This window comes from Idiotropiscis lumnitzeri, chromosome 11, assembly GCF_059441095.1.
Source record: "Idiotropiscis lumnitzeri isolate Australia: NSW breed Sydney's pygmy pipehorse chromosome 11, RoL_Ilum_1.0, whole genome shotgun sequence".
Classification (NCBI taxonomy): Eukaryota; Metazoa; Chordata; class Actinopteri; order Syngnathiformes; family Syngnathidae; genus Idiotropiscis; species Idiotropiscis lumnitzeri.
In genome coordinates, this window is record NC_142401.1 from 8,430,310 (window position 1) to 8,457,350 (window position 27,041).

Below are 27,041 nucleotides of genomic sequence, written 5' to 3' on the forward strand. Positions count from 1 at the left end.
AAATATTTTGGACAGGGGTGTTTAAACTTTTATCAATTCTATCTCTCTTCAATGGCTTAGTCACCCACAGGCACGTCTGACTCTCACACCGTCACACAGAACATAATCGGCTTGTGTATGGATCAATCTTATTACCATGACCTCCCGGGCTCTCTCTTGAGAAATACGTACTGGAAAATACACACATTTACTCACGTGCACTTGCGCGTGAACAGATAGACACCTGTAGACGGACACACGTGCACGCACACGCGCGTTTGCTGCTCTGCTGCCGTGATGTGTGTTGACGGCGCTACCCAAGGGATCGGCACTAGCCTGCACTAATGCCTGAAATCCATCAGCCGCCAGGAGAAAAGGCAGGAAGAAGAGACATTTGCAGGAGGAAGGGAAATTAAGAAAGATGGGGGAAGGAAATGCTTTGTATGAGTAAAAGTATTGAGATGGACCTTTTTATCAATTAATCGCTCGTAGCTCGGCGAAAGCTTTTATTGGGCTTGAATTTTGATTGTTCCGCATACTGCGGGAAAAGGTCAAGAAAGGTCATTTTGTGTTCCTGTCATAGTTTGCATCAACGCCAACAAACTGGTGCCCATTCCCCTCTGTCTTCTAAAGGTGGATGTACTGGACCGACTGGGAGGAGGATCCCAAGGAGAGCAAACGAGGAAAAATTGAACGCGCTTGGATGGACGGCTCTAACAGGAACGTTTTCCTCACAAGCAAAACGGTGCTGTGGCCCAACGGCCTGAGCCTGGACATCCCACAGGGAATCCTTTACTGGGTGGACGCCTACTACGACCGCATCGAGATGGTCTACCTCAACACCTCAGAACGCAAGGTCAGAATTTGCCATTATTGACGTGCTTTAGCCTAGCTTAGCTTAGCTTTAGCATTGATGTCATTTCTTTGTTAGTAACTTTATGAGGAAAGCGGTGGAATATATTTTTAGAGGCATGTTTGGTTTATCATTCATTTTGGTGTTTCTTTTTCAAAACTTTAATCTATAAACTTGATGGTTTAGTGTGATGAATTGAGTCTAAATGTTAACACATACCTGATTTAATATTTTAAAATGTGAACTACATCCAGATGTCTGATTTGTTTTTATAAATTGGCTACAAATCAATCAGGAAGCCTTTTATTTTCAAATGTTTTAATGGTTTTGAGGTAATGGGCCCCAAAATGTTAACTGCGCAGATTTCTAGCATCATTAGCTGGAAACAGGCACAAGTTAGCGGAAAGGTCATTACTGTCACATTTTATCTTCTTCCCGCGTTTTTCTCACATGGATAGACGGTGTACGAGGGCCAGGAGCTGAACCACGCCTTTGGTCTCTGTCACTATAAACACTTTTTGTTCTGGAACGAGTATCGCAGTGGCAGCATTTACAAGTTGGACACCACCACCAGCACTGCCACCCTGCTGCGCAATGAAAGGCCGCCCATTTTTGAAATACGCATGTACGACGCTCAGCAACAGCAAGGTAGACCGTGTTAGTTGTGCCTCTGGTCTCGGGTCTCAGTGAGCCTTTGTGTTTACGCCCCGTCACATTCTTTTATCTACAGGTTCTAATGCGTGCCGTGTGCACAACGGAGGCTGCACCAGCCTTTGCTTGGCCATACCGGGCGGCAGGCAGTGTGCCTGCGCAGAGGATCAAATACTCGACCACACGGACAACACGAGCTGCAAAGGCAAGGGGCAACTTTGTGCAATTCCTTTGTCAGCGCACGCACCTGCGTTGTATCGTTGCTAAACGTAACTTGAATGTCTCAGACATCTGGCAAGACCAAATAACATCGGCCTTTCTGATCTGATCAAAAATCATGAATCACCGGGCAAATATAGTTCTTTTCCAGCTCTGTAATTGGCATGATTGTTCGTTAATATTGGACGCCAGCCGAGTCCATGCACTAATTGCCTCAATACATTGGTATACTCCGTTGCTGCCAAGAGTGAAAATAAATACCTTGATTAGCAATCTGGCACGTTTATCAACATCTATTCCAGGACTTATTGACTTCCTCCTTTTGCCACCCCTCTCGTAAAAATCAGTAGTTTGCATCACGTCATATTTGTCAGCCTCTCTCGTAAACCGGAAGTTTTAATAGTCTAAGTTAACTGTTCAAATCACGGCGCAGTAAACAAGGATTTAATGCAGCTGTTATGTTGGATCTCGTTTGATTGTGAAGGTGTTTGTAAAATTGTGGTTACAACACGGAGTTCCAATTTGAAGACTTTTTTTTTTTTAATACAAAGTTTAACAACAAAACGACCAAAACAACATTCATCCAATTAAAATAAAACAAAGTGCAACCACTATGCACAAAACTGACATTGCAAAACCACACATAGACAAAAACACACAAAAATGTCGGAAGTCTCTTTTTTTGGCCAACAGACTGCCCATTGTGTATGCCTCCACATATATCACCTTACTTCTTGACTTTGTTTTTTCCTTTGTTACTATTTTGCCTCTTCTTGTCATCCACAGCCAACCCATCTTACGTGCCGCCTCCTCAGTGCCAAGCTGGAGAGTTTGCCTGTAAGAATAATCGCTGCATCCAGGAGCGCTGGAAGTGCGACGGCGACAACGACTGCCTGGACAACAGTGACGAGGCTCCCGAGCTGTGTCGTAAGTTCGCACACACGCAAGCACCTCAAGCCCATGTCATGTTGGTGCTGAGTGAAATTACCTCCAAAATATGTTGATGTCGTCTTTCTGTCTTTTTGTGTCAACTCTTTCAAACAAACTACAAAACTCATTTGCATATCTCTCCAGCCCACCTCTCACCTATTTTTTTTTCCTCTTACCCAGACCAGCACACTTGCCCCACCGACAGATTTAAGTGCCAGAACAACCGCTGTATTCCCCTGCGCTGGTTGTGTGACGGCGACAATGACTGCGGCAACGATGAAGACGAATCCAACACCACCTGTTCGGGTAGTCGGCCGGATGGCAATCGGACAGAATCGCCTTCACCTTCTGCGCAGTTCTTGTTGTGATCATGTGTTGCCTTTCAGCTCGCACATGCCCGCCCAATCAGTACTCGTGTGCCAGCGGGCGCTGCATCCCCATCTCCTGGACGTGCGACCTGGATGACGACTGTGGCGATCGGTCTGACGAGCCTGCATCTTGTGGTGGGTCCAATAACTGCGTTTTTATCAATGGGATCAAATGGGAGCTTTTTGGCACCTTTTGTGACACACGGAGGAAAGTGTTCAACTGGTGAAGAAAAATATATAAATGTATTTTGACTGTTGTCATTTTGGGCTACTGACACGGAAAAAAACATCCATATCCTTGTATTAAGGATATAGCTTTTGATGTATCAATATTTTTGAAAATTAATTAATTGCTAATGATTTTTTTTTTTTGTTTTTACTGAAAGTTGCAGTGATCGAATCGAAAGGTTGAGCAATCTTGAGTTACTTTTCATGAAAGGCGTCTTCTTACTTTTGTCAGTTGGAAGTTATTTAAGTGACCATAGTGGCTTTTTCTTTCAGTTTTGTCCACATGTTCTCGTTCTTCTGTTATGCCTATGGATGATCAGTTCATCAGGGATTCTGTGTGAAAGTAGCTATATTATAGACAGGGCTCGATTACTGCACAGACTGAAAATTCGTCAAAGTGACACTTTCACAGGCAAGTGAAAATTAAAAAAAAAAAAAATATATAAATCTATTTTAATATGCTTTGATGCAATGCTAGCCTCCTGAGATTTTTTTTTGCTTAATTCATAATCCACAATTGCTCACAGTCATTTCTATTTAAAAAAAAAAATAAATCATCAGTATACAAAGTGAGTGACTTTTTGTGTTCACAGCCTACCCCACCTGTTTCCCCCTCACCCAATTTACCTGCAACAATGGACGCTGTATCAACATTAACTGGCGCTGTGATAATGGTGAGTGTCGTTTCCGGATTTGACGCGCTCTCTCTCTCGCTCTCTCGCTCTCGCTCTCGCTCGCTTTCACTCACGTACTGTCCCTGTTTGAGCACCAATCTCATTCTGGCTTGCGTCCTTATTTTTTACTTAATGCAAATTTGTTTTCTTTTTCTTTCCTACCTGTTGGTGTTCTCGTCCCGTCCTATACGCCCATTCTGGTGTCTTCCATTGGTTCTGTCTTTTCAGAAAAGGATTGCGGTGACGGCTCTGATGAATTACATTGTCCGAACGTGGCCGGTTAGTGCATAGATCAACAGGCTCCGCAGCAGCCAAAGCGCTTGCCCAGCTCGTAGATTAGCCCGGCAGGCTAACAAACACTTAAAAGACTGCTCGGCTTTTAAACGTAGCCACACGCTGATGCCAATATCGCTGCTGCTGCTGCACAAAGGTTCAGAGCTAAATGAGATTGGGCGAAATTGCAAATGCATTATCGAGTCAAGCAAAGATAGAGCAAATCTAATTGGATATTTTCGGATGACAGGTCAAATGATCAAAGGAAGCATCTCGACAGAATTAATTTTCGATTCCCTCGTGCCCATCAAGTTAGATAAACGTTATAAAGGACAGGTTTGGGTAGGTTATAAACTGCTTATCGTGCTCTGCTGCCAAGCTCAATGTATCAACGCTGAGTAGTACATTCTCTCATGGTGCATGGTCTGATTTATGCAGTTTCTGTCATTGTGAAAATGCTCATCTTTTATATTTTGTTCTACGCCATCTGTTTATTATGTGTGTGTTTCTTGTAAAAACAAACAAACAAAAAAAAAACGCCGTCTGAACACTATATAGATTGAAATATTCAAAACCCTCGCCTATGAAAAGTTGCCTATGGGTAACAATTTTGCTTTCAGATAATGACTGTGGGGACAACAGTGACGAGGCGGGCTGCAGTCACTCGTGCTCCAGTGCTCAGTTCAAGTGCAACAGCGGCCGATGCATCCCGGATTATTGGACCTGTGACGGGGATAACGACTGCGGGGACTACAGTGACGAAACCCACGCAAACTGCACAAATCAGGGTCAGTATCTCAGACTGCTTAGACGCAAGACCCTTGAGGAGGTAGAGTAGACTATTGATGGCCAGAAAGATGCATAATTGAATTGTCATAATTACCACTCATTGCGATCCAATTTATGAGGGCTTTATCATTTCTTTATGTGAAGGCTTATCGGCTCCAGATTAATTACTACCCGGTCATCAAAACAAAAAGTGAATCTTGTTTGGGGTAGATGAGCTGTTATTAGTTCTCAGCCCGGCTATTGCTAGTGTAAAATCACGTCCAATCAGATTATTCTTATGTCACCCATATACTGAGAAATAGAAAATTGTCCCAACTCTTGTAACATACCTCATATTATCTGCACCAAACTGAATTTGAAATTAGCAGTCACCAACGTGCAATGTTTCTTCAGTTTATATTGAGAAGCCATTTGGTCAGATAAATGTTTGTAATATTTCTTATCAATGAAAGGAAATAACAAATCTATTTTGCAAGAAACATGGCCTCGGCACACTTGATTTCCTTTCGTGGGTCAAGGTATTTGGGGATTGCTGTCATATTTTGTGATGCATCCAACAACATTCATTAATTCAATCACTTTCTATTTTGACCTTGCATCTCATTAATTCCAACACAATATCAGAGGTTCTCAATAGACTTTTTTTTTTTTTATTTATTTAATTTTATTATTTAATTTAATTTATTTTTTTTGCAATAAGGTGTTGTTATAAGTGGTTTTGTCAAATCTTAACATTATGTCCTGCTTCTAGTATAGTTTTTTTGTTTGTTTTTTTCATTAAACCAAGAAAACGAGCTAATCTCAATCACTTTTACTAATAGCTCAAGTAGTATCTGACCCTGAACAAAGTAGCCTCTCCATGGGATGACTAAATTGAGTCTTTACTGCCTGCAGCGAGTGGCACTTTTTTTTTTTTTTTATGTATAACACTAAAAGCTGTAGCCTTGGGTGATGACTGCACTTCATAGCGGCATTCATCACAGCAAGCAGCCTCGAATGCCAGTGGACTCTTCCTGATAAGCGTTGCCATTTTCACCTATGCCTCAGGTGCACGTCACATCCTGCACATGGAATGCGTTTCATTGGCGTTCAAATACCGGCAAACGAAATTGCTATTTATTGTACACAACACAAGTGCTTGTTTTGAATTGGAATGATGGTGTTGCTGTGAGGGGGAGGCTGCGCCCCCGTTTTTTCTCCGACTCTTGGCTAAGCCTGATACGAGCCAGAGTTTATATTTACATGCTAGACAGGAGGTGTAACAGATCCTTGGATCTGATCGGTACCAGACGGAAAACACACACAAGTGACAACCTAATTGCCATCTGAAGAAAATTTGTATTATAAACATCCGACCTTATCACTTTTATTATGCAGAGAGACGTAAACAAAATAAGCCATTGTCCAATGTGTTTAATGATTAAACAAAGACCGTCTGGTGTGGGATACAAAAAAACAGCCTGTCCGAGCTGCATCTGTTGGTCTGAATTAGATAAACGTGAGATGAGCAATACCGCCGCTTAAGCGTCCTCTCCTTTTTTCTACAGCTACTCGTCCACCTGGAGGCTGCCACACGGATGAGTTCCAGTGTCGTATGGACGGCCTTTGCATTCCCCTGCGTTGGCGCTGCGACGGCGATACAGACTGCATGGACCTGAGCGACGAGAAGAACTGCGAGGGCGTCACGCACATGTGTGACCCGGCAGTCAAGTTTGGCTGCAGGGACTCTGGTGAGGAATCTGGAGATGAAGTCTTTGGGGATGATTTGCTCCGTGAGTGACGCTGTCATCTCTTTTGTAGCCCGGTGCATCAGCAAAGCCTGGATGTGCGACGGAGACAGCGACTGCGAGGACAATTCGGACGAAGAAAACTGCGAAGCGCTGGTTTGTAAACTGTCTCACCACGTGTGCGCCAACGACTCCACCATCTGCCTGCCTGCGGAAAAACTTTGCGATGGCACGGAACACTGCCCAGATGGCTCTGATGAGAAGCTCTGTGGTAAGCATCAATAGAACGAAGAATTTGTTTCTGGTGCTGGAAACATGAAAACAACAAGTAAAATGTAGTATCTTTGTACCACCAGGAAGTACAGAACTTTACACTAATTGTATCTCAATGGAACTGGATTTATAGCTGGCTGCCATCGCAGAACGCAGATCACAATTTGATTAGGCTCACATTCATATTTTTTTGTGTTGGCTACAACAAAGTCATATATCTTTATTGAATTTTCAACAAAATTGTCATAAACTCTGATTTACCATATTTTCCAGACTATAAGCCTCTATGTTTTTCCAAGATTTTGGACCATGCGGCTAATACAATGCTGCAGCTTTTCTATGGATCTTTCTTTCACCAGTAGGGGGCGCTCTATAGTTCAGAAAATATGCCAAAAAAATCTTCTTTTTTTTTTTCCCCTCTTGGGTCTGTTCTGTTTTAATTAGCAAAGTTGTTGCCGTATTCTAAGGCACTGTTTTAACCATCTGTTTTATGTACCTTTATGTGCATTCACAGTACAAAATCGTTCTGTACATGCAGTAAAAAACACGGGTTTTTTTTTCAACATAGAAAACTGCGGTTTGTAGCGTGGTGCGAATTTTGTATCGTTTTTTTTTTTACTATTATTATTATTTATTTATTTATTTTTGCTCTAACATGTGACTTGACTCCATTTTAGACCTGTGTTCGCTGGACAACGGCCACTGCAGCCATAATTGCACCGTGGCCCCTGGTGAGGGTGTGATTTGTTCTTGCCCGCTGGGCATGGAGCTGCATTCGGACAACAAGACCTGTCACATTCAGAGCTTCTGTGCCAAACATCTCAAGTGCAGTCAGCGCTGCCAACAGGACAAGTTCAGTGTGAAATGTTCTTGCTATGAGGGATGGGAGCTGGAGCCCGATATGGAGAACTGCAAGAGCACTGGTAAGGAAAAAAAAAATATGACTGTAAATATTCGTGGAATGTTAAGACACCATAGAACTATTTGAACACTTCATTGATAAATGCTGCCCAGGAAACATAGAAGAAATGTAGAAGTTGCTCTCTTCCTGGCACAGAGTCTTGAAAGGCTAACAAAAAAAAGGAGTTGAACAAGCATACTTGAGACTGAGGGTAAAACACAATAAATATCAAGTCCTATTAAGTAGCGAGGATGAGTGAAGAGGCTTTTATTTTCCGACGCTTTGAATCAGCTTTAAATTCGATTATCCAGTTAAAGAGTGTCCTCTTCCAACAAATTCTGCTGATGAATGATCCTGCGGTTCACTGCCAGACCTTTCATTCATCTTGTTGCTTGTCTAACGGCCTGCGAGACACAAATGCACTGTTTTATTTATTCTACGTTGCAACCAGCCAGGATTTGAGCACTTTTCCGTCAACGGGGCCGAGTCGCATGTACTGTAGGTGTGGAGCTGCTTTTTTATGTCACGCTGAAAAGTGACCCCGCTGTGGCTTAAACACTTTACCGTCTGATCGACTGTGTCCTTTAAAAGTGTGCCCTGTGACTTTTATCCTCCATTCCCGCAGATCCTTTTAAACCCTTTATCATTTTCTCAAATCGCCATGAGATACGCCGCATTGATCTCAATAAGGGAGAGTTCAGCGTGTTGGTGCCTGGTCTGAGGAACACCATCGCCTTGGATTTCCATCTCAGCCAGAGTGCCCTCTATTGGACTGACGTTGTGGAGGATAAGATCTATCGAGGGAAGCTGTCTGAGAATGGGGGTGAGATTTGTCTTGTCATGCAACAAACATGAATTTGATACAATAAAGTGTATTAAATATCTTGACATAGTATTGGTAGAAACTAAAAGCAGAGGAATACTTGATGGCAAAACATAGGATTTAAATTCTTAGTTGTCTCTGTGACCAGTTGCTAGGTTTTGGGGCTCCGGTGGAAACCAAGAAATAAACTAATGCCGATATTTAACAATATATACAGTTTTTGTTCTTGGTTCTTTGTTTTGCTGGAAACTCTTTTTTTTTTTTATGTCAATTTTCAGAAATTTCGTGGCAGTGAATGTTGCACCATACTCACTAAAAAATAGATAAATAAATAAATAAATATATATTTAAATAAATAAAACTTGTTGAATTACATTTCCATAATTTGGAAAACCTGAAGCGAAGTAAATCATCGCTTTGAGGCACATTGAAATCTGAATGCCACGATCTATAAATGTTAAAATATTGTACAAATGGTTTCAGAATTGGAACATGAAGCAATATTATCTATTATTTGCTCGTGTTATTAATTATAAAATAAATAGCACTCCTTTTTCATGGACCAAGTTCTTGAGGCATACCTCATAATTAATTAAATGTTTAATTAAGATTGTCCATTCAATGCTTCACGCCACAGTGACGTGTATGGAAAAAATTGTATTAACATTTTCTTGTGTGTGCATTTGAAGCTTTAACCAGCTTTGACGTGGTTATCCAATATGGGCTGGCGACCCCTGAGGGTCTGGCAGTGGACTGGATAGCAGGAAACATTTACTGGGTGGAAAGCAACCTGGATCAAATCGAGGTGGCCAAGCTGGATGGCACCATGAGGACGACATTGTTGGCCGGAGAGGTGGAGCATCCTCGAGCTATTGCTCTGGATCCCCGTGATGGGTAACACCCGCACTGCAATGCACACACTACACTTTGACAAACATTTACTTAAACATCAACTCTTCTCAGGATCCTCTTCTGGACTGACTGGGATGCCAGTTTACCAAGGATTGAAGCAGCATCCATGAGTGGCGAAGGCAGAAAGACTATCCACAAGGAAACTGGCAATGGTGGATGGCCTAACGGACTCACTGTTGATTATCTGGAGCGACGCATCCTCTGGATCGACGCGAGGTCAGGCACCACAGGCTTTTGGGGTGTAAATACTCGAGTATTCCTTGGATTTAATCGGAAATCCAATTAAATGCTTTTGTTCAATGTAGGTCTGATGCCATTTATTCTGCCAAATATGACGGTTCTGGGCTAATTGAGGTCCTGAGGGGCCACGAGTATCTGTCCCATCCCTTTGCTGTCACCATGTACGGCGGTGAAGTTTACTGGACGGACTGGAGGACCAACACGTTGGCCAAGGCCAATAAGTGGACTGGGAGCAACGTCACCGTCGTCCAGAGAACCAACACGCAACCGTTTGACCTCCAGGTCTACCATCCGTCCAGACAGCCTGAAGGTGAGGAGAAGAACGCTCAACGTATAGTTCACTACGGCTCGCTGTCGTCCGGCTTTTTGTTGGTGAAAAATTCAAGACGATGAATGTGAATTTTAACTGGAAGTACGAAAAGTCAGACGACAGCCTTTTCTCCCTCGTTGTGCTGGGCCATTTGCTCTATTGCGGCCTTTTGGCCGTGGTATTTTATTGAGCAGAGAATATCAGAGCTATTGGACTTTTGCTGCCTGTGTGCAGTGCTAGAACCAGCCGATGTCCATTTGATGAAGAATGAATCCCGAAAGCCATATGGCGCCGTGATCGCAAAATTACAATTTCCCCATCTATGATCCAGTCGCTCTCCGAGTGGAGACTTCAGTCTTGCTCCTTTGTGTCATTGACAAATAACCTCAATGGCGCACTAATGATTTAATTAAACGCTATGTACCGCACACACTGTAGCCTTTGATACCCGAATGACAAAAGTTGTGATTTCATTTAAAATGTTGTTTTTCGCCAGCACCTAACCCGTGCGCAGAAAAAAATGGCCAGAAGCCCTGCACTCATCTATGCCTCATCAACTACAATCAGACATTCTCGTGTGGCTGCCCCCACCTCATGAAGCTCGGGCCTGACAAGCGTACTTGTTATGGTAAGCATGAACACACACAGACACACACACATATATGCACTGTAGCTTCATCTGAAGACGAATTCTCAACTCACTCTCTCTAAGCTTGCAAGTAATTCCCTCTCGCTTGCATGTTGAAAGCAGAATGTAATCCCTGTCCTTGCTGAATAGTTTATTTTTGTTTATGTATATATGAGCGTGTGGGAGACTGAGGGAGGACGGCATTAAACAAGAGGTTTTTTTTTTGTTCCCCCCCCCCCGACTTTGAGGTGCCATTATTATGACGGCTTTGGTGTCCATTGAAGTGACTGTGTATCTAGTCGGCGTGTGAGATTAGTATTCAGGGCAGGGTTTGCTATTCTCTTCAGGGGTAATGGAATGGAGAGGCTCGTTCTTGTCTGATGCAGGCATCCTCTGCACCCCGCACCTCGCCTGGCTGGGCTGATCCAGCTTGACACTGTTATTATTCCCCTCCTTCTCTCTTTCACAGTTCTTCTTTTCCCGTCTATCATTTGTCGGCTCCCGCCCCAGTTAAGTGATAATAGCTTCTCATCGAATTCACTCGCATGCTCGCAACTGTGCAATGGAGTTCGCCGGCCAGACGTAATTGATGCAAAAGCTGCAGGAACATGAACTGTTTATTCAAGTGGCTGTAATGATCTCGTCAATGTTTACGTAAGTCTCTGGAGGCGCAAACAAAGAAAACATCTCATTGCCTGCTCCTCCCTCAGAGTATCGTCAGTTCCTGCTGTACGCGCGGCAAATTGAGATCCGAGGAGTGGACATCGATAACCCCTATTACAACTACATCATCTCCTTCACCGTGCCCGACATCGACAATGTAACCGTGGTGGACTACGACGCCATGGAGCATCGCATCTACTGGTCCGACGTCCGCACTCAGACCATCAAGAGAGCTTTCATTAACGGCACCGGAGTTGAAACTGTGATCTCTGCTGGTATGACTCATGCACAGTATGTCATCAGATATTGCTATCATATAAACCAGTGCTTCTCAATTATTTTCTGTGACGCCCCCCCCCCCCCCCAGCAAGAAGAAAACAATTTGCACCCACCCACCACTCTTCGCCGCAACTATAAATAATAGCATTTTTGTTGCAAAACAAACCTACACTGTACAGTTAATAATCGCTGCGCACAATAGGCAATGAGAGCGCCACTGCCAACTACTGGAGTGGATGTGCAATTACACTTTATTGTAGTTTGGCGGAAAAAAGCAGGTTCGCCAGGTTCACATGCACCCCACTCAGCATCACACTGCGCCCCCGCCCCCATGGGGCCCCGCCCCACAATTTGCGAAGCACTGATGTAAAACAACAGGAAGCTGGATTCATCATATTAAATAGTAAATGCACCATGTTGAAATCTCAGATGACATAAACAAGTGAGTGCAATGGTATTCTGAATTACAAATTCCCTGAATTTATTTATTTTATTTTTTGATATTTTGCTTTGCATTGCCAACCAAAGTTAAAGTTCCGAGATTTAGGTACGATGCCACTCAAGTGATGTGAAAACAACTTCAAGTGCTTTAATGCTCTCGCATGTGGGAGAACCTCAGTTGCTGATGCACTTTCGGCCGTTTATTTATTGCGACAAACTGTCAAATGCACAAAAGCAAAATGACAACGCTTGAAAGGAGCTGCTGTAATCCTCCTTCTATCTTAACCACTTGTTTTGGATTTGAATAGTTACATAACTCGTGGTGACCGGCTGTATTTAATTAGCTATCGATGTTGACTTCACTGGAGACATGCAATTGAGAAAATACTGCACAATACAATAAAAAAAATAAATAAATAAAAAAACTTCTAGAAAAATGTAGAAGTGTTTATTGTATGCATAAAAATAATGTCATTTCAAAATGTTGTCTACTGTGTGATTATCCATCTTTAGATCTGCCCAACGCTCATGGCCTTGCGGTCGACTGGGTGTCCAGGAATCTCTTCTGGACCAGTTATGATGCCAATAAGAAACAGATAAATGTTGCCAGACTGGATGGCTCATTCAAAAATGCCGTGATCCAGGGATTGGACAAACCTCACTGCCTGGTGCTGCATCCCATTTTGGGGTGAGTCACACTTTGGAGCTGTCACACTTTGTCAAAGTCGAGCTTTTTGAAACCTCACAGAGATCACCTTTAACCTGCTAAATGTCCTTCCCTCTCGTCTAGCTCCGGTTTTCGAGATGTTTACACTCCACTGGTCCCTGAATTATTTACAGTCTGTCCGTCCCTATTTTTGTTTCCTTGTTTGTCCTCCATCCTTCGTCTCCTCCTTGTTTAGCAAATGTCTGTTTTCCCAAGTGTCTTGAAACTTAATCCCCCGCTGAGCTCCCCAAACCAAACCTGGCTGGCCTCTCTTCTAACCAGCACAGCCGAGACGGACCATCTGTATTTATATACAATCTGGTTTTGTCCTGCTGGAATTTTTCTTTTTTTTTTTGAGACGGATTAGAAAGTAGACTTTCTGTAGCAAATGTTGTGGCCTTCTTTTTTTTTTTCCCCCTGTCTTTCAGAGTTTTGTCTTTAAAAGCACACTTGAATAGAGGAATGTTTCCGACGTGATCATTGTTGGCGTGGGCGAAAATGAGGACCAGATGCTGCTCGATGCATTTGTCCTCTTTCTGACACTAACGCACTGAATGCATCAGAGGGGGGTGTGTAAGAGGCGAAGAGTGTCAGAGGGTGGGACAAAAAGTCTGCTGCATTCTGTTGTAATTTGAACTGAAGGCATTTTAACAATACAAAAAATAAATAAATAAGAGATTGAACATTCTACACAAGCAGCAACACGGACACTTTATATGTTTTGGAGCCAAAGATGCATTTCCGCCCTAGCCGCCACACTTTCAGGAGCATTATAGCTACTGTCGCTTTATCGATTTATTTATTTTTTTTTCTGTTTGCCTTCCTCAGGAAGCTCTACTGGACAGATGGGGACAACATCAGCATTGCCAACACAGATGGCAGCAACCAAAGTGTTCTATTCACCAACCAGAAAGGCCCAGTTGGTGAGCGAGAATGTTTATTCAGGTGTTCCTCAGGGTTCTGTTCAAAGACACCTTGGGGCCAGGACTATAAACTGTAACGCCCTCGTTCGTGTTTAAAGCACGACACCGTTGCCGATGCTCTTTAGTTGCTTTAGTTCCACAAGTGGGAACAGAATACTCATTTGTTGAGGGGAAAAAAATCTGAATAATTAAAAGTTGACTTGGAGTCAGTCACAAGAAGGAGTCATGCCACATCGCTCTTAACAAAACCCCTGCATTTTCTTGTGTCTGTGTTATCTTAGCGCACGGTGACAATTAGTGCTGGCCTCTCCCAAGGCAACTTTTCGTCTGTGCTGCCCCAAATTTTAAACGCGATGTTTGACATGAGTGAACGCGCAATTTAACGTCTGCTATTTCAAATCTCGGCCAAAAGATCTCAGTCTTCGTAGATCACGTGCAACTCAGCCACCAGCACCACATGCACTATTTTAGCGTGAACACGCAATTGAACTCCTGCTATTTAAGATCTTAGGCTCATAATCTTTTCCTCACGGGGAAATACACGTTCAATTAAATACAAACTAAACCCCATAACTCTTTTATTTTGTTGTGCAGGTCTCTCTATTGACTTTGACACCGAGCAGCTTTACTGGATCAGCTCAGGAAGCAGCACCATCAACCGCTGCAACCTGGATGGTTCCGGACTTGAAATACTGGAAGGAGTCAAGGGCAAGCTGACCAAGGCCACTGCTTTGGCCATCATGGGCAAGTCTAATTTCTTCCCTTTGCAAATATATTTCATTTCCGTCTCATTTTGATATGCCAATGACTGTGTAAAGTTTGGTTCTTATCGGTCGTTATGGTGTGTGTCATCCCGCAGGTGATAAATTATGGTGGGCCGACCAGGGAACTGACCAGATCGGAACGTGTGACAAGGAGGACGGCGGCAACTGGAAAATCCTGAGGAACAGCACGTCCCCGATGATGCACATGAAAATATACAATGAAACTGTACAGAAAGGTGCGTAGGCCCGCTACTGTCAGGCCAAAACAGCAACACAACTAATTAAATCTGATAAGCAAGCACTGTATAAAAAAATGTAAAGTGTCAGGAAACATAATCTCCACCGACAATAAGCACAATATTGCTAAATTAATTTCACTTTTAAAAATCCACATCATTGCAAAGTCAGCTTTTTCTTATTACCTTATGAACCCAATGATGTGTCAAGAATTTCTTTTTCCATATTTGGGAGTGTGTTTCGGTTGAAATAAAAGATACACATTTTAAGGTCTGCTTCTCTTGCCAGCATCTCGCTTGTTTATCACATCTGTTTAGATCTTCACTTTCCTCTGTTTTCAAGCCTTTGCACTCTTGCTTTTTTGTTCCTAGGCACCAATCTTTGCAGCAATAACAATGGTGACTGCTCCCAGCTGTGTCTCCCCACGTCCCCGACCACCAGAGCCTGCATGTGCACTGCAGGATACAGCCTGCGCAGTGGCCAGCAGTCTTGCGAGGGTGCGGCACATTACACTGTATTATCCGCTTTGAAAGAGCGTGTTAATGGGATCGAGCACTTGTTAAAGGGTGTGCATTTGCTGTAGGTGTTGGCTCTTTCCTCCTATACTCTGTGCATGAGGGGATCCGTGGTATTCCCTTGGACCCGTTGGACAAGTCTGATGCCCTGGTGCCAGTGTCAGGCACCTCCCTCGCTGTGGGCATTGATTTCCATGCTGGTAATCTTATAACAAAGAAAATATAAACCCGCATTAAAAAGCATTGTGGACAGAAATAATGTGCAGTTTGTGTTCATCTATTTTGCGTTCTTCCTCAGACAACGACACTATCTACTGGGTGGACATGGGCTTGAGCACAATTAGCAGAGCCAAACGAGATCAAACATGGAGAGAAGATGTAGTTACTAATGGCATTGGCAGGGTGGAGGGGATCGCTGTTGACTGGATAGCAGGTGAGGCAACTAATTCTACAAAAATGTTGCATTCAAGGTATGGCTTACACATTGATTATAAAAAAGAAAAAAAACACTGTAACTACACTCCAAAGAACAAGATTTATACAATGGAATGTAGTAGACAAGTCTTAACATTCAATCATTTAAAATAATTTATTTAGAACCGTGTCCAAGTATTCAATCTGAATCAAATTTTAAGTCAGGTCAAGTCAAGTGAAATTTATTTCTATAGCCCTTTTACAAAAAAACAAAAAAAAAACATCTGGGGAAAAATGAGAAACCTTGAGAAGGGGCCGCAGTTAGGGGAATCTGACCAGGCTGCAATGCCTGTAGAGTGGGCAAAATTTAACATGCTTTGGTGTATACAATGTTAGTTTGAATAATGTAATAGTTCATTTAAAAATATAAAACACTGGAGGAAGATTATTGAAATCTCCATAGCAACTTCTCAGAGTAATCATTTAATTAGAATTTTACCTTCAATTTAATTGTAACTGTTGATTTTCTGATGGTATGCACAGATCACCGTGTTCAAATTGAAAATGATGTGACATAAAGTATTGGGCTCAACGTAGAAATAAAATATCCAACAAATGCAATGCAGCAATCCACACCCTGAGAAATGTGTCGAATAAACTTATTTTCCCTCTTGGTTCCTTCCAGGAAACATCTACTGGACAGACCAAGGCTTTGACGTGATTGAGGTTGCCCGGCTGAATGGCTCCTTCCGCTATGTTGTTATCTCCCAGGGCTTGGACAAGCCCCGCGCCATCACTGTTCACCCTGAGAAAGGGTGAGAAGTCTGCGTCGTTATTGCTCTCATGATTGATTATAAGACGACTCATCTGTGTGCTTTTGTGCGTGCAGATACTTGTTCTGGACAGAGTGGGGCCAGTACCCTCGTATTGAGCGCTCCCGACTGGACGGCACGCAAAGAGCTGTTCTGGTAAACGTCAGCATTAGCTGGCCTAACGGTATCTCCATTGACTATGAGGTACGCTAACTTTCTTGCGCATTACATTGATAAGAGTGCTTGCTTTGAAAAACATTTGCTTTGTTTTTCTTTGCGTGCCCACAGGAGAGTATGCTGTACTGGTGTGACGCCAGAACGGACAAAATTGAGCGCATCAATCTGGAGACTGGAGAGAACAGGGAAGTGGTGCTGGCCAACAACAACATGGACATGTTCTCTGTGTCCGTGTTTGAGAGCTACATCTACTGGAGTGACCGGTGAGACGCGGTCCTTTTTTTTTTTTTTTCCTCATTTAATTATGGTTTATTAAGAGTCACAGTCCGTTTCGTTTATTGCTCTTTGCCTGTTGTCAAGCAGAACTCATGCGAATGGCTCCATAAAGAGAGGCAGTAAAGACAATGCCACAGACTCTGTATCTCTGAGGACCGGGATCGGGGTGCAGCTCAAAGATATTAAGGTCTTCAACCGGGCCAGGCAGCAAGGTGAATAACAGGCCATTTTTTATACATGCAAATGATAAATCAATCATGGACAATTGAATTAGTCCAATCATTTGATATAATAATTATGAGTCACTACTATTCTGATGACTGTCCCGGCAAAAACATGCAAATCACTTTCTCATGAATTGTCAATATTACATTAAACCTCCAAAAATTATTTAATATATAAATAAGGCAGTAATAACTGATTAAATTAAATGTGTTTAATCAATTGTCTAATATTTAATTCTCATTTCTACAATATTCAAATTGATATGCACCCGAATATGTGTGTGTGCAGTCACCAGCCATGACTTGAGATACTTTGGTCATAAATCCAAAATATGCCTTTACAAAGACAATAAGACTCTCAAGGAGGTCAATTTTTTTCCTCGTTTAATCTCTATTTTACATCCATAATATTATGAAAATATTGTCAAATTAATCCCACTTTGACAGCTGAAATGAAAACCGAGCAATATCTTTAGAGAGGCAAATTTATGATCAATTTATAATGACAGTCATGAGGCTGTATTGGTAACCAGCAGTGTAGTTAATATATCGATGACAAAAACTGCAAGAAGGCAATGAAAAAAAAAATATTTCTGACAAATGACTATGTCTGTGCAGGAACAAACGTGTGCAAAGTCAAGAACGGCGGTTGCCAGCAGCTTTGTCTGTACAGCGGCAATGGTCAGCGCACATGCGCCTGTGCTCACGGCATGCTGGCCGAAGACGGCCGCAGCTGCCGCGACTACGACGGCTACCTGCTCTACTCGGAACGAACCATACTGAAGAGCGTCCACCTGTCGGATGAAAACAACCTGAACGCGCCTATAAAACCGTTTGAGGACCCGGAGCACATGAAGAACGTCATAGCGCTGACTTTCGATTACAGAGGAGGAGGTGGCAAGGGAGCAAACAGGGTCTTCTTCAGTGACATCCACTTTGGGAACATCCAGCAGATCAGCGATGATGGATCTGACCGCAAGACTGTAGTCGAGAGTGAGTACTGCCACTTCCTGTCTGTGTCGTTAAACAATCAGTTTGCGTCTGATTTTATTTTTCGCAACTTATTTCTGTTTCACTATTGATGTACGTTATGCATGGCTCTATTTTACTTTCTCAAAAGGGGGGCTTGCCCGATCCATGGGGGGCTGAGATAATAAATTCTAAATAGATTTTTGAATATCAAATAAAAGTCTGGAGGGGCTTAACTGGGGCTACACGGATTTCTGATGGCGCAATAGCGGCCCTTGTGTCACGTCGTCACTTTAAAAAAAATTTTTTCAACATTTTTAGCTCCTGCTTTGTGCCGGCTCTTAAGGCTGAAATTATGCAAATTTCAAAAACATGCTGTTTTAAAATAATTCTGCCTCAAAGATGGGACTATGTCTGCTTTAATTTAACTTAAATGCCTTCATAGTCGGCAAGAGTAAGCGCAATATTTTACAGTCTCTAAACATTTTCAAGCTACAGACTTATGAAATAGTGACATCAAAACCAATATTTTACTGAAAACAAAAAACCGCACCTACAGGGTTAGGACTGAGCACTGTTATCTTTGTAAAACTTGGAAAGTTGGAACAAGTATAGGTTTAAAAAAAAAAATAACAATACAGACAGATTTTTTTTTCTCTTTTGACATAATCTCAACATTCTTCAATGATGACAAAATCAAGGTTGCGTGTTGTCCCATAAAGCACCAAGATTCTTTACAACTTATTGTGTAACACTCAGGAGTGCCCATTCTTGAAAGTAGTCTTTCAAATGATTAAATGTAATTCCCAGTAGGGTGGATCAGCCCCCGTGTTTGTGCAGCCGCTGCGTAATTACTGTCAATCAGGCAGGCCCGCCCCCGCTGGCTCGCTGCCCTTCCCGTTTAAAAAGCTTCAGCAGATCCTGTCGGAACCTTTGGGAGATGAGCACGTAGAGGATGGGGTTTAACACTGTCGACGCGATGGCCATGAGTCGGGCGAACACGCTGAAGGCGCCGTAACGCGGTGAGGTGCCGGTGGCCCCTGAGCTTTTGTCAGATAGCAAGGCCAGTGTCAGGCCATAGGAAGGCAGCCAGCACAGCGTAAACGCCAACACCAGTATCGCTGATGTCTGGGTTACCTTGCTCTGGTAGCGTTCTACTTGTGGAGCCTGAACAGCATTCCGAGTCCTCCACAGGAACAGGTAGATATTACCGTACGCGATGGCGATGGTGACCAGCGGAAGCAAAAACGCCACCAGGAAGTGGACCAATCCATAGATGAGCTGATCTCGGTGGTGCAGGAACGCGAAGCAAGCGAGGGCGTCGGGGTTCTTGGGAGGGCTTGCCACAAAACGAAACACCAGCTGGGGCGCCGCCAGACAGCAAGCCGGGAGCCAAAGAAGCGCGGTCGTCATGGCGACGTGGCGCGGAGAGAGGAGACGATACGTTCTGGCCGGGTGCACTACCGTCATGTAGCGCGACACCGCGAGGATGGACAGCGTGAAAGCGCTGGCCGACGTGCAGGCCGATCCCAAGAAGCCCGCCAGACGACACAGGAAGTCGCCGAAAGGCCACCGCTGCATGGCGATGGCGGCGGTGTGGAAGGGAAGCGTGGCGAGGAGAAGGAGATCTGCAAAGCTCAGGGCCAGCAGGAGGATGTCCGTACCTGTTCCTGACCGAGCCGCCCGTCGCCTGCTCCTCCGGCAGAGGATCACCATCACCGTGGTGTGCCCCCCAACACCCAAAACCAGGATCGCGGCATCAAATATAGGCACAAGGATCTGTTCCACATTGCCGGCCTCACTATGACTGCTGTTCCCTTGTAATTCCTCAACCGCAGCAAAATTCCACAGCAGCATGCTTGTCACTGCGATCATGCTCAAGGTGCTCATAAAACCGCAGATAAGACGAGTGGAAATGATTGCTCACATTGTGGATGAACGGCAGTTTAAGCAAGAAAAGAATAACAATTTGCAACCATTTCTTTAACCGTCATTGAAGAAACATACCACAGGGGAGGGAGCTTGTTGTTGTTGTTAAATTCAATCCACACATCCAGAGAAGTAAATTCATCCTCGTCGTTTCACTGAGCACGATCAATCCTTTCGGAATCCTGGTAAAGTCTTTGTGTTTTTTCTCATCACGTCAAGATATCTTAGCCGGGCTGGTACGCAACAAGCCACAATCTCGCCTTAGTTGTCCACTTGAAGACTTGGCTGGTGGCGGAGGAAGAAAAGAAAGGTTGAATAGCTTTACAGCACGGCGGCATGAAGGCGAGCTATCGGCAGGTGAACTCTGGACTGATTATCAGCGAGCAGGATGGCGATTGGCTGGCCCGCTCACTGTGGGTGGTCCCACTGAGGCCCTAGAGTTTTTTTTTTTTTTTTTCCCAGGGTCTTCTCTTGTGGGTCTATTCCTAAACATTGCTCAGGATTTTTGTACACATATTGAAACGAGATGATATGAAGTGAGCAAATTGAATTGAAACTCAGCTATGCATAAATCGAATAATGAAAGGCACTAAAGTGGAGTGAAATCATCAGAGGCAGATTTAATTATTTATTTATTTATCAGCTTTATTTTGCTGAAAAAAAAAAAAAAAAGATGTCAAATATTGCCCGCTAACAGAAACCTGGCTAATAATTGACTACTGATAACAAACACTAACCTGCAATCGCGTTTGCGTCGCGTAACATTGCAGACCGAATAGTTCTGAACTATTTTCTCCAGATGACCTAAAAATTGTGTTTGTGTGGGTCAATGTGGGGAGGTAGGTAGCAATAATTTTAAGAGTGAAAACAGCAGGCCTATTGATCTGTTCTAAAAATCCTCCACTTGGCTCGTGCAGAGACAAATGTTGACTCATGTCCACGGCATTGCAGCACAGATATTGAGCTTTGGTGTTAAGTGTCTCACCGACGGGTCCACCTCGCAATCTGGCCACGGCTGTTAAAAGAAAAGTGTCAAACTCAGCCCCAGGGAAAGGCAGCTTTAATCGATACAGCTTCACCGTTTGGGGTCAATTAGCAACGTGATGTCTATTAGCTTGTTGTGCTTAATATGACACGCTGGTCTTTGCAAATGAGGAATTCAAAGTGGATATTACATTCCTCCGTTTTTGGCTAGTTCGGCCCATGCCTCTGGCTTCTGTTCCGGTATTAAGGGGGCTATTTTTAAAGATGATTCTGCGTAAAAAAAAAAATAAATAAAAAAAATAAAAATAAAGTAGAGTTTTGCTACTCCTTGGTTGGCGAGGCATTGCAGAAAAATAAATAAATAAAAATTAAAAGATAAATAAATTAAAATTCAAATTAAATAATACAGTAACAGTTGTTGCGACCTTTTTAGTCCAGCAATTGTTGCAGAAAAGCATTGAGTCATTGTGAAGCTGCCTCGGACTTTTCCACTCTGTTGCCTTTTACCCCCACTGGATTTGACATGCTTCCTTTCCCTCATCTATTATCTCTATTTATGCTGCTTCATATCTCTCATTTGCAGTTGTGTTTATAAGTAGGAAAAAAAAACGGTGGAACAAAAACGCAATGCACTGCTCTCTGTTGCATTTTTTTTTCTAATTAGCAATGTGCTAAATTCTGCACAGACATTTCATAGTTGACATAAGAAACATTTGCATTTTTTTTTTGCATGTCCACTTGTTTCGAGGCATATTCGTGGCGTACTTCTACTTTTGCCGAGTAAAGAATCCGCCATATAACAGCCATGCCCACTGTGGTGTTTTCCCCTTGGGGGTCGAGTAGAGATCTTTCTTCACAAAACAGATAAAGGACGAGGGGAGTTGGCAGCATGCTTCAAACGTGCACACACTAAAGATAGTACAGCAAACGCCTGCATATTCGCAATTAGGGAAGTCCGAGTCTATTTTTTTGCAGAAACCATCCATCATTATAAATGTAAAAAACTCACCTATTTGCTGTGGTTGTTCTCAAGAAAAAGCAATAAAAAATTTACGTTGGCAACATAGTGGATGTTGAAGTGAGTTGAGGCGCTTCAGACACAAAAATATTGCTTTGGGCGCCATCTTGTGGCATTTAGAGGGAAAAATAATCCTTCTTGGGGAGGCAGAACACAGATTTGTGATTCCCCCCCTCCTCACTCCTCTGTGTTAAAAATAAAATGCATATTTTGGGGTTTTTGCGCTGTATGTGATTATTTCCCCTTTTGTTCGACTCACTCATTCCATGTTTGGTGTGTTTTTGTAGATGTGGGCTCAGTGGAGGGTCTGGCATACCACAGGGGCTGGGATATGCTGTACTGGACCAGCTACACCACCTCAACTATCACCCGTCACACTGTGGATCAAAGCCGCTGGGGTGCTGTTGACCGGCACACCGTGGTCACCATGTCGGGAGATGACCACCCTCGAGCCTTCGTGCTTGACGAGTGCCAGAGGTTGTCAAATCTCTCTTGTCATAAAATGCCCCCTTTGTTGTTTCACCCCATGCATGTTAATTTATTTTATTTATTCCGCACAGTCTGATGTTCTGGACCAACTGGAACGAGCAGTCCCCCAGTATCATGCGGGCCACACTCACTGGGTCCAACGTGATCGTGATCATTGGCACGGACATCCGAACCCCCAACGGTCTGGCTATTGACCACCGCGCTGAAAAACTTTACTTCTCTGACGCCACCCTGGACAAGATAGAGCGCTGCGAGTACGACGGCAGCAGGCGTTATGTGAGCGACACGTACACATGGCTCCGAATGCCGCGACACAATGGCAATATTTATCCTGCAGTGTGATTGCATATTAGTATCTGTGGGTTTGTTTGTCCTCTCCTAGATTGGAATTTCCTGAAGGCATCAATTCATAAGCGTGGTTGTGCTTCCCCCTGTAGGTGGTTTTGAAGAATGAACCAGTGCACCCGTTCGGCCTGGCAGTATATGGAGACTACCTCTTTTGGACGGACTGGGTGAGGAGGGCTGTGCTTCGGGCGGACAAATACACTGGTGGCGACATGAAGGTTCTGCGTGCCGATATACCTCAGCAGCCAATGGGAATCACCGCCGTGGCCAATGACACAAACAGCTGTGAGTATTTCCCAATGGTAGCGCTTTTCTCCGACAAGATTTTTTTTTTCCAAAGGCCGCCAGTCCGTTTGAGTGATCTGAATCCATTGTGCCTTAAGCGAAATGCAGCCAAAGAGACGGAAGGTTGTAAAAGAAAGCCCCTCGTGTGGTGGTTTGCGTACGTTTTACGCTGCTGGCGTTGCCCTTACGAAAAAGTAGTATACATGAAGTGTATTTAATGAAGTATACTCAAGTATAAGTATACGTTTGTAAAGAGTGCTCTGGATTATGTACTTGTAGTGTCCTGAAAGTATACAAATTCAATACTTTTTTATACTAAATTGGAACACACAAGTATACTACATCCATTTATATACTACTAGTATGCTTCGAGTGCGCACTTAAGTTTACTTAGTGTACTACAAGTACACCCTTTATATACTACAAGTATACTTCTAGTCCACCGTTTAGTTTACTTAAAACATATTACAAGTACACCCTTTATATACTACTAGTATACTTCTAGTCCACAGTTTATTACTTAAAACGTACGACAAGTGCACACATTTATATACTACTAGTATACAGGTTTGTACTTTAAGTGTACTAAAAGTACACTCATTTAAACAGTTTAGTTTGGCTCAGTTCCCAGGAATCACACTGTGACCGTCCATCAGTTCAGGATGTGGTGGTTTTAGCCAAAGTCTTCGGGGTTTGGCTCACATTCCTATTGCGGCTCTAAAAGACAAACTTAGTATTGATACTATTCTGATCGAACGTGTCGGCATAGCAATCCGGTTGAAAATTGATTGGTGGCGTGTTGAAATTTGTGATGGATAACCTCCATGACAATCTTTTACGCTCTGCTCAGGTGAGTTCTCTTTGTGCCGCGTAAACAATGGAGGATGTCAGGACCTGTGTCTGCTGACTTCGGAAGGGAGGGTCAACTGCAGTTGTCGTGGGGACAGGAAGCTTTTGGAGGACAACACTTGCATAGGTAACGCAGTACAGCAAAGAGATTTTTGGATTAATTCATTTCTTTTTCAAAAAGTATGTCTAACACGTTCTTGAAACAGTTTTTTTTTTTTTTTTGCTGAATTTAATTTCAAGAAGAACAGCCAAGAGTCTGATAATAGAGTGGAGTATGTGAATATTATGCCATTTTTTTATTTATTTTTTTCAAAAGAGTTCATAGTTGTCTTAATAAAAGGTCTCTGACATTTGTCATTCAGAGGAACTAAAAAAAGAATGAAAGCACATTTTACTTTTGGAGCTTGGCGGTTGCGACGAGCAAATCTAGCAACTTTTTCTGGTTGCTAGATTGCAAATGAATCATGACCACCACTGGCTCATTTAGCAACATGCCCCCATAACACACTTGAATATGTACGGTCATTGTATTTTCACTCCTGGGCGCAGCACTTCATCATCAAGCCACTGAAATATACTTTGTCGCTTAGTCGTCGTGGATCTGTGCGTTTTGCGCAATTTAGCGCAATTTGGCGAAATTCAGAAATGATTGCTTGCAGACACATTTCCTGAAATAAGCAGCTCACAAAATATTTACTTGGTCACTCACACTTGAAACCCAATTTTTTAATATACAAACAATCAAAAAGTACAGTTTCCATTAGATTTCTCCTCTATTTGAATTAACCGTGAAAAGTGATTTGCGTTTTTCTCTTCCCACTTTAGCTCTGAACGCCACATGCAATCCCAATGATGAGTTTGAATGTGGAAATGGAGATTGCGTCAACTACACGCTGACTTGCGACGGCATGGCCCACTGCAAGGACAAATCTGATGAGAAGCAGTCGTACTGTGGTGGGGGAAAAAAAACAACAACTCGATTTCTGTTTTAATGTTTTCTTTTGCTTGCTATAACATGCCGACTTGTGTTCCAGCCAACCGTGCATGCAAGAAGGGCTTCAGGCGTTGCGTGAATGGCCGCTGTGTCGGGCATCACTCCTGGTGTAATGGACAAGACGACTGTGGAGACAATTCCGATGAGCTTTTCTGTAACGGTGAGTTCATATCATTTGCGCTACATGCCGATTCACAACACGATTGGATTTTTCTAATGGAGGGATATAAAGTGTATGCCGGCTGTCAGGTTCACTCACGAGGCGCTCGTGTCTTGTTTTTAAAATGAAAGGATGTTATTGATGAGCACAAGCTGACCTTCTGTGTTTGTGCATGTCCAGCCACACTTTGCTCAGCCGAACAGTTCCAGTGCAGAGATGGAAGTTGCATCACAAACTCCAGCAAGTGTGACCAGAAAGTGGATTGTGAGGACGCCAGTGATGAGATGAACTGCAGTAAGTTGCGATTAAAAAAGCTTGATGCTGAAAAATAGAAATAAGCGGGGAAAAGAAAGGCAGAGCCCTTGCAGTAAAGTCATTTGTGTGTGTGTCTCTCTTTCTCTGTTTTTTTTTTTTAAGCTGCCACAGACTGTTCCAGTTATTTCCGGCTGGGAGTGAAGGGAGTGACATTTCAGAAGTGCGAGTTCACCACCCTCTGTTATGACCCCGCCTGGCAGTGTGACGGGGCTAACGACTGTGGAGACCTCTCCGATGAGAGAAATTGCCCAGGTTCTGCAGTACACATTGATTTTCACAAAATGGGAAGGCAGTGATCTATGAAAGGTCGTTCTTCACTTAGGAGTAGGAGCATAATGTTGGATTGATTGAATTATTATTTTTAAAAGCGGCAATGCAAATTACATTCCACCTGTTATTTATTTATTTTTTTATGATAGGAGCTTCTAATTAAATCGACCATGTCTGTGTTCTTCCAGGGAGTGGAAAAACCAAGTGTCCGACGCCTTTCTTTGCCTGTCCCAGCGGAAGGTGCATCCCGATGAGCTGGACTTGCGACAAAGAAAACGACTGCGAGAACGGCGCCGACGAGGCTCACTGCGGTAAGTCGGCATACTCGAAGCCGAACGAGCTCAACGGCGTCACGCAGTCGCACGCGCTTCATACGCTGCCTCTCTGAACCTTTCAGATAAATTCTGCTCAGCCTCCCAGTTTGAGTGCGGGAACCACCGCTGCATTCCTAACTCGTGGGTGTGTGACGGAGCGGACGACTGTGGCGACGGCAGCGACGAGGACACTAAATGCAGTGAGTATAAATTCAATTCTCAACAAAAAAATTACTGAGTCGCCCTGCGGGGCTTCAAAAGTGTCGCAGTGCTTATGTTGCTCACCTGCTGTGTCACAAGCAACCTGTTGGCGGTCATTCAGTGTTAGATGCGGCTGACGCTTGAATGTAAACAAATAAGTGCAGTTTTGTAACTGCCCATTGTTCATCCCTTTGAATGCATGATCAAAGGAAGACAATATTTCAAAACTCCTTTCTCACATTCCGTCCTCTCTCTGACTCTACTTGAGTTCACTTTAGTGCCATTTCTCATCATTCATTATGTCCTCCGGGGGGCTTGCACTCTCTGCTGAGGCGACACCGCCTCATAGCATATTAGAGCCAAAAAACGGCAGCAGCTCCTCGCGGCTGTTGGTGAAGCATTGTAAACAAGCGGGATAAAACGTCTGATGGTGTAGCTTGTAGATTATCTCCAATAAGATGTCTTGGACTGCAGAATGGTAAATGTGGGAAGACTATAATAAAGGACAACGAGGCAAAATAAATAAAATAGGGGGGCCCCAACGTGTTAATCCAAGTTTTAATCGACATCTGAAGAACTGCGGAACGGTGATTTAATGGGCGGCTTGTACGGAAGGAGGAGTTGATTGCCGGTTACATTGAAGTAATTCTATGGCCTAAAAAATTGTTTTAGACTTTTTTTTCCATAGCCTAAAAATGTAAAATGCAGTA

General features: G+C 43.3%; 2 protein-coding genes and 1 long non-coding RNA gene across 4 annotated transcripts in view; 1 reads left to right on the plus strand and 2 right to left on the minus strand.

The window, feature by feature from the left end:
* The window catches only part of LOC148327219 (low-density lipoprotein receptor-related protein 1-like), a 95,724-nt gene that overhangs the window by 49,379 nt on the left and 19,304 nt on the right, over nt 1–27,041 (plus strand). For both annotated transcript variants that reach the window (XM_088308534.1, XM_088308535.1), the window contains exons 13-51: nt 613–835; nt 1,291–1,480; nt 1,563–1,688; nt 2,489–2,629; nt 2,813–2,938; nt 3,019–3,135; nt 3,822–3,902; nt 4,796–4,963; nt 6,512–6,694; nt 6,765–6,962; nt 7,642–7,887; nt 8,491–8,688; nt 9,378–9,582; nt 9,652–9,816; nt 9,906–10,150; nt 10,647–10,778; nt 11,489–11,716; nt 12,675–12,849; nt 13,696–13,790; nt 14,385–14,534; nt 14,650–14,790; nt 15,163–15,288; nt 15,375–15,506; nt 15,605–15,739; nt 16,406–16,535; nt 16,610–16,736; nt 16,821–16,972; nt 17,073–17,197; nt 17,828–18,202; nt 22,397–22,586; nt 22,670–22,874; nt 23,036–23,228; nt 24,079–24,204; nt 24,903–25,031; nt 25,112–25,231; nt 25,412–25,525; nt 25,649–25,798; nt 26,005–26,127; nt 26,214–26,330. In XM_088308534.1, coding sequence (XP_088164660.1) covers nt 613–835; nt 1,291–1,480; nt 1,563–1,688; nt 2,489–2,629; nt 2,813–2,938; nt 3,019–3,135; nt 3,822–3,902; nt 4,796–4,963; nt 6,512–6,694; nt 6,765–6,962; nt 7,642–7,887; nt 8,491–8,688; nt 9,378–9,582; nt 9,652–9,816; nt 9,906–10,150; nt 10,647–10,778; nt 11,489–11,716; nt 12,675–12,849; nt 13,696–13,790; nt 14,385–14,534; nt 14,650–14,790; nt 15,163–15,288; nt 15,375–15,506; nt 15,605–15,739; nt 16,406–16,535; nt 16,610–16,736; nt 16,821–16,972; nt 17,073–17,197; nt 17,828–18,202; nt 22,397–22,586; nt 22,670–22,874; nt 23,036–23,228; nt 24,079–24,204; nt 24,903–25,031; nt 25,112–25,231; nt 25,412–25,525; nt 25,649–25,798; nt 26,005–26,127; nt 26,214–26,330 — 6,302 coding nt within the window. The remainder of the gene's footprint in view (nt 1–612; nt 836–1,290; nt 1,481–1,562; nt 1,689–2,488; nt 2,630–2,812; nt 2,939–3,018; nt 3,136–3,821; nt 3,903–4,795; nt 4,964–6,511; nt 6,695–6,764; nt 6,963–7,641; nt 7,888–8,490; nt 8,689–9,377; nt 9,583–9,651; nt 9,817–9,905; nt 10,151–10,646; nt 10,779–11,488; nt 11,717–12,674; nt 12,850–13,695; nt 13,791–14,384; nt 14,535–14,649; nt 14,791–15,162; nt 15,289–15,374; nt 15,507–15,604; nt 15,740–16,405; nt 16,536–16,609; nt 16,737–16,820; nt 16,973–17,072; nt 17,198–17,827; nt 18,203–22,396; nt 22,587–22,669; nt 22,875–23,035; nt 23,229–24,078; nt 24,205–24,902; nt 25,032–25,111; nt 25,232–25,411; nt 25,526–25,648; nt 25,799–26,004; nt 26,128–26,213; nt 26,331–27,041) is intronic.
* On the minus strand, nt 15,881–20,448 carry LOC148327220 (uncharacterized). The gene is made up of 2 exons (XR_015845774.1): nt 20,186–20,448; nt 15,881–16,525 (listed from the first exon to the last, which is right to left on the minus strand). It is a non-coding gene; the product is annotated as an uncharacterized LOC148327220 (long non-coding RNA).
* On the minus strand, nt 17,577–20,155 carry LOC148327221 (galanin receptor type 2-like). The gene has a single exon (XM_088308538.1). It carries the CDS (start codon nt 20,066–20,068, stop codon nt 19,040–19,042), a length of 1,029 nt encoding a protein of 342 aa, XP_088164664.1. The 5' UTR covers nt 20,069–20,155; the 3' UTR covers nt 17,577–19,039.